Source organism: Rattus rattus, chromosome 5, assembly GCF_011064425.1.
Source record: "Rattus rattus isolate New Zealand chromosome 5, Rrattus_CSIRO_v1, whole genome shotgun sequence".
Classification (NCBI taxonomy): Eukaryota; Metazoa; Chordata; class Mammalia; order Rodentia; family Muridae; genus Rattus; species Rattus rattus.
This window is the reverse complement of record NC_046158.1, coordinates 151589546-151596429: the sequence shown is the minus strand read 5'-3', so window position 1 is coordinate 151596429 and position 6884 is coordinate 151589546. Positions and strand designations below refer to the sequence as shown.

The 6884-nt window shown below is 49.4% G+C and overlaps 1 protein-coding gene across 1 annotated transcript; it reads left to right on the top strand.

The window, feature by feature from the left end:
- Window positions 1-5819: 5819 nt before the first annotated feature.
- On the top strand, window positions 5820-6080 carry LOC116900764 (small nuclear ribonucleoprotein F-like). Its single transcript, XM_032902474.1, has one exon. The coding sequence runs from the start codon at window positions 5820-5822 to the stop codon at window positions 6078-6080; it is 261 nt and encodes an 86-aa protein (XP_032758365.1).
- Window positions 6081-6884: the final 804 nt, after the last annotated feature.

Below are 6884 nucleotides of genomic sequence, written 5' to 3'. Positions count from 1 at the left end.
GAGAGAGAGAGAGAGAGAGAGAGAGAGAGAGAGAGAGGGAGAGAGAGGGAGAGAGAGATCCCCCTTCCTGGGTGATTCTGGATCCAAACAAGTTGTTAGTTAAAACTAACATGAGAACCTTGCAAAGCTTGAATTTTGAGGTCAATTCTTTTTTTTATTTATTTTGTATATGGTACACTGTAGCTGTCTCCAGACACAGCAGAAGAGGGCATCGGATGGTTGTGAGCCACCACGTGGCTGCTGGGAATTGAACTCAGGACCTCTGGAAGAGCAGTCAATGCCCTTAACCACTGAGCCAGCTCTCCAGCCCACAAAGCTTGCGTTTTAATTTCAGCCCCCTTCCATTTGTTTGTCTCCTATAACCAGTCAGGGGTCTTCCCAGACAACAAACCTTCCCATTGTGTTCCCAGACCCTCATTAGACCTTGAACTTCCTGCCCGGAGTAAATGACAAGGCTGCTGTGCTGAGACATCCCCATCTAGGAACACAATCTCGTAATCATCGGCCCATTAAAAAAACAGACTACACTGACGGCAGAGCCCTGTGGAAAATCCCTCCTGTGGGTCTCACAGAAACATGTTCGTCTGTTCCTTCAGTGACCCCACGGCTCTTTAAAGGCCCTGTTTATAGTGAAGAAAAAGATTGGGATTGTCTGGCCGCCAGCTCCACACCTACAGCGCTCTTGGAACCATGCTCGCCCGGGAGCACGCATGTTTGTGTGGAAAGGGGCTCTGAAGCCCAAAGGAAAATGTTGTGTTTGGATGTGCCAGCCAGAGAAGTGAGCAACAGGCTGGACTCTTCAGACAGATGCCAGAATGCAAAGGGCAGAGCGGCTGGTGACCGGGGAACCTCACGTCTTCCTCTCTCCCATACACTGTGTGACTGTGTGTGTGTGTGTGTGTGTGTGTGTGTGTGTGTGTGTGTGCGCGCGCTTGTGTGAGTGCAGACACATCTGTGTACTGGTGTCTGTAGAGGCCAGAGAACCCGTTTGGGTGTCCCTCCTCAGGCGCTGCTCCCCCAACCCCTGCCTCACTAGCCGGGAGCTCACTGGTTTGCTCAGGCTGGCTGGAGCCTGCAAGCCCCAGGCACCCACCTGTCTTTGTGTGCCCAGCACTGGGATTACAAATGCCCACCCCATGCTTGGTTTTCTTACATGGATGCTAGAGATGGAACTTGGGTTCTTGTGTATACAAAACAAGTGCTTCGCTGGCCGGGCCTTCTCCCTGCCCCTGACTCGCAGAGCTGATGGAGAGAGTACAGGGGCCCCTGACATTGAGAACATGGATGTGACAGAGAGGGTCTGAGGTTAAGCCCTTGGCCCATAATGAACACCCTGCTTCCTTGCACGCAGAGAGAAAGCAGCCCACCAAATGTCTGAAAGGGCGGCTCTTCGGAAGTTCAGTGGCGTTTGCTGGTTAAAGAGTGTGCTCACCCGACAGTAGCCTCGAGGTGCGGGTGGTGAAGAAGAGGCTTTTTGCTTCCATCGAGCCTCCTTGGCTCAAGGATCAAAAAATCCAATTCAAGTCAGAATAAGCAAACCAGGGGTTTGACCAGCTCATTCTGGTGAAGGGGAGGGGTCTCATTTATATGTTTGTGTATGTAACTGTGTATGGCTCTGTGTGTGTGTGTGTGTGTGTGTGTGTGTGTGTGTGTGTGTGTGTGTGTGTGCATTGAAGAGGTTGTTTCTCAGGAGATGTTCACTTTGATTTTAGAGACAGTGTCTCTTGTAGTAGGTGTTAGCATTCTGTCTAAGCTCCACCTTTCAGTTACCTGGCAACAGCCAAGTGTGCCTGACACTATAATAGGGGTTACTTGCCCCCTCCTTACTCTCTTGCTCGCTTGCTCTTACCGGCTTCCCTCTTTGTCCCATCTCTCCCTCTCCCCATTCCCTTACCCCCTTTCTCTCCACATGCTCATGGCCCACCTCTACTTTTCTACATTCTCTCTCTCTCTCTCTCTGCCCCTCTCTTCCCTCATAACTCCCTCTCCCCGTGCCTCTCTCTAAACTCTATACTATACTATACTATACTATACTATACTATACTATACTATACTATACTGTCATGTAACTGGTCCCTCAGGGGGAAGGGATGCCTCAGCATGGGCCCACAGAGGCACCCCCTTCCCCATACTTCACCGCACCTCCATAGAACATACCCACCTCTATCTTTATATAAACACATCAGTGGGAATTTCTCAGACATGCCAGCAGTATAAATAACGACATGATGGCTTCTAATGGTTTAAAGCTCAGGTCTTTTCCTGGGGCAGTCTCCTGGTTATTCTAAACTCAATCCGGCTAACTAGCGTATGACCCACCACATGGCTACCTCTATACCTTTCTCTGCTCTGTTGTATACAGCATGTCTGTTCCCTCTGTGTCTGCTCTCTGAACCTCCTGCTTCTCTTTCTTCTCCCAGAGTCTCTCTGTCTCTGTCTGTCTCTCTGTCTCTGTCTGTCTCTGTCTCTCTCTACCTCTCTCTGTCACTCTCTCTCCCAGCTATTGGCTGTCAGATCTTTATTGCAACCAATCAGCCGCAAGATAATCTCTGACACAATTCTGGGTCGTCTCTAAGGTATCAAGGGCTGCCTGCCCTTCAAGTATGTGAGCAGGTGTGGAAGGACAAGCATTTACAAACGTAAGGCGGGTGTTGGGCCGTACGAGTGACAACACCAATATCCTGCTGGTATTTAGCCCTCTGAGGGTACAGAATTAACCATTGAAAATACAGAGACACACCTTCACGCAATGTGAAAAAGGCTTACCCCTAACAGTGTCTCACTGGAATCCGGGCTCCCTGGTTAACTCAGGCTGGTTGACCAGAGCCCCGGGGATACACCCATCTCCCCACTGCTGGCATTTGGCTCCATGTGTCTGTCCTGGATATGAAATTTAGGTAGTCATACGTGTGCAGTTTGTATGGTAAGTATGCATATTTTCTGAACTGTCTTCAGAACCTTGAAGTCGACATTTGTGCTGGCTAGTTTTTATGTCAGCTTGACACAGGCTAGGGTCACCTGAGAAAAAGAAACTTCAACTGAGAAAATGCCCTCGTCAGATTGGACTCTAGGCAAGCCCATGGGACATTTTCTTGATGAATGATTTATGTGGGGGGGGGACGTCCAGCTCAGTGTGACTGATGCCATTCCTGGGCCGTGGGTTTAAAAGAAGCAGGTTGAGCAAGCCATTGGGAGAAGCCAGGAAGCAGTATTCCTCCCTGGTTTCTGATTCAGTTCCTGCCTCGAGTTTCTGCCCTGTCTCCCCTCAGTGATGGAGTGTGACTTGAGAGTTGTAAGCTGAAGTAAACCCTTTCCTCCCCAAGTTGCTTTTGGTCATGGTGTTTTATCACCACACTCGAAACCAAACTAAGACAGGGTCCTCACAGAAGCAGGCCAAGCTTCCAAACATATGAATACAGCAAGAGACTCCCTTCGTCAAACAGGACCCCCATCTGTGGGAACACGAACCGAACAGGTCTGCCCTGAGCTGTGAGATTAAAGAAAGAAAAGGGGACATGGTGAACATCCCAGCATCCTGCTGTCTCAGCTCTCCAAAAGTGTCTGTTGTGTGTGTGAACAGTGGTTCTGGAGTCAGAAACACACTATGCTCGACTTCAAGACAGGCTTTTCCCAGGTCAATTTTCCTTCAATATCATGCTTGTTGAGGAGAAAAGCCCAAATTTAGTGCTAATGTATTTTAGTCAATTTCTCAACCTTTGCTACTAATCATAAACAAGAGGTCACTTCTTCAATCCTGGGGCTCTGTAATATTGGTGTTAATTTTCAACTTGACCAGGTCTGGAATTACCCAGGAGAAAACCTCTAGGCACACCTGTGTGTGGAGGGGATTAGTGAGCCTCTGAGAGTGCCCTCAAGAGAGCTATTGATTAGTTTAATTGGGATGGGAAGACACACACTAAAAGTGGGTATTGGGCAGCACCATTCCCTAGGCTTGCATCGCAGATGCAGCTGTGTAAAGAGGAGAAAGCTAGGTGAGCACGAGCTGTTCATTTGTTCATTGTTGCTATCTCGCTTGTCACTGCAGACATCGTACGACCAGTTGCTCCAAGCTCCTGCTGCTCAGTTTTCCCACATGACAGACTACATCTCGAGCTATGTGCCAAAACAAACTCTTCCTTCCTTGAGCCGCTTCTGTCAGTGTTTCCTTACAGGAATAGAAAGGTAACTAAGACGGCCCCGGCGGGTGACAGCACGAGGCAGAGAATTACCACCTGCCCTTTCTTCTCATTGATTTTGGTTTCCTCGATAGAAGAAAATTACTCTGGCCTTGATTGTTTTATGATCTCTCCCTTTCTCTCTCTCTCTCTCTCTCTCTCTCTCTCTCTCTCTCTCTCTCTCTCTCTCTCTCTCTCTTCCTCCTTCCCTCTCTCCCTGTTAGAATGCACCAATTGCAATCTTGACTATGAAACATCTCCACAGACTCATGGATCTGAACACATTGTCTGCCTCTGACCTTTGACACCAGTGGCCCAGCTGGAGGCACAGTCTGTGACGTTATTACCTGGCTTTGTTTCCGTTCCTTCTTTCTACCTCCCGACCCACCAAGAAGTGAGAAATGGCTACCTCTTGTTTCTGCTACAATGAGCAGTACCACCCTAGACACAGTGCCCTCCCCGCCATGATGAGTTGGATCCCCCAAACGGTGAGCCTGAATAATTCTTCCTCCCTCCAGCCATTCCCGTCAGGGGTTCTGTCATGGGGGACAAGGGGGACTCGCACCCCTGTCATGAGCTACAATCGTGACCATTTCGGGCCAAGGACTGGTCTGCGTCCATTGCTGCACTTCCCAAAGGAGCTGGCCAGCCAGTCACACAGCACTGACTCAGGACAAACCTGTCACCACACTCCTTAGGAACCTTAGGGACAGAACTCCTTCCTATGCAACGAGGCCTATTCTAACACAGACAGGGTTCATTGCCAGAGAGCTCTCTCCTCCTCCGAGTCTCAAACTCTCAGCCCAGGGGCTGGCACGTGTGAGAGAATGGCACTCTGTGCTGGCCTTCTTGGGCACAAAATCGGAACTTGGGGACCCCGTCGCTCCCTTCTGAATTGAAGGCAAGATGCATTCACTTAGGTCACCCTCACATTGGATTTTCAGAACTCTATCCCTATTGATGAAGAAACACACGATTTATGAGATTGACTGGGGGGAAGAACTGTCAGGAGTCAAGCAATATTTACTGCTTGTAGATCAAGTCCTTCATGGCCATACTCAACCTGCCCCAGAACTAACCAGGCTCTACCAGGACCTCACATTCTTATCACATCCACTGCGTGCCTACCTCCCTACCTGCTCTAGAGCCTTCTGGAAGATTCCTGTCTATGCTCAGGACCTGCCAAGTGTCACCCTTTGCTCTGGCTGCTGCCCCAGTGGACTAACTAAAGCCTTGTGGGACGCTGTTTTCCACACGTATCCAGTATCTGTTCCCCCAGCAGTTGGCACTCCCACGACTGACTGAGCAATGTCTGGCTTTCCCACAGAGGCAGCCTTAGAGTCTGTGCCCACGTGTCAGATGTGTTAGGGGTGCTCAGCGAGGCACTCAGCTTCCCTCTTTGCAACACAGGTCTTGGGTGTAGAAGGCTCTTCTAAGCGTTTGCAGAGCTGACTTCCAGCTGCCTTAGCTGGTCCTGGCTGGACCCTCCACCAAATCCACCAGTCTAATAAGCATCCACCCCAGCCAATAGAAGACAGAATTCAGCGCCAGTCCGTTTGGTGTAGCGGCCGCTGCTCCAGTCACGAGGGGCAGAGAGTGGTGGGGTGGGCAACTAGTGGGGTACAGTGCTCATGGGTGTTTGAGATGAGTTTACCCCTCAATCCCAAGCCTTTTCTGAATGGACTGACAGGAAAGCCAGTGACGGTGAGACTGAAGCGGGGCATGGAGTACAAGGGCTACCTGATCTCCATTGATGGCTACATGAACAGGAAGCTTGCAAATACAGAAGAATACATAGATGGGGCATTGTCTGGACATCTGGGTGAAGTTCTAATAAGGTGTAGTAATGTCCTCTATGTCAGAGGCATTGAAGAGGAGGAGGAAGATGGGGAAATGAGAGAATAGCATCTTGGGGAAATATATATATACATATATATATACATACATACATACACAGTAAAGACTTGTGTTCTTTATTTTTCAAAAAAAAAAAAAAGACAGAATTCAACATCACCTTAATACGTACAAGTTGGGGGCTTCTATGGAAAGGTTGATATGACACAAAACATACCATCTGCATGCTCTGTTCCATGGCCTAGCATGCTTGTCCATCTCCCCAGTCAGACCTTCCCCACAGTGTACAGCCATCCCCCTCTCTCTTCCTGTGCCTACAGGCTGGTTTCTGCAGCCTCAGTCTCCATATGTAGTCTTAGGATTGCCTCTTCTCTCCGACCAGATGTCTCAGGCAAATGTCACCTCCTTTGTAAAACCTCCACTAACCTGCTAAGCTGATAGATGTCCCTCTGGTCTGTGAGCCTTTCTCACACATGCCGCAGTCTGAGGTTGTGATTCGTCTTCCCTCTAGAACATCAGCTCTGTGGAATTAGCCAGAGTCTGCACTCTGCCCTATCGCCCCCCATAACTGAGTCACGAGGTCCCTAAGCCAAGCTGGCTCTTCCCCAAGGAGGTTTCCTCAGTACTGCTTAGCTATGGCCTCCACACTGGCAAGGGTGGCTTGACCTTCCTGGCAGGCGAGAGGATCAAATGCAGTGATCAGAGCATATAACAGGGTTTCTCCATTGGAGATTGGTTCTAATGCTTTGATTCAGTCTGGAATCTGTGTCCAGATGCTGAAGGATCTTGTCCCCAACTGGTTTTTGATGGATCAATAAAGATGCCAAGCGCCAATGGTTGGGCACAGGGCGGGAC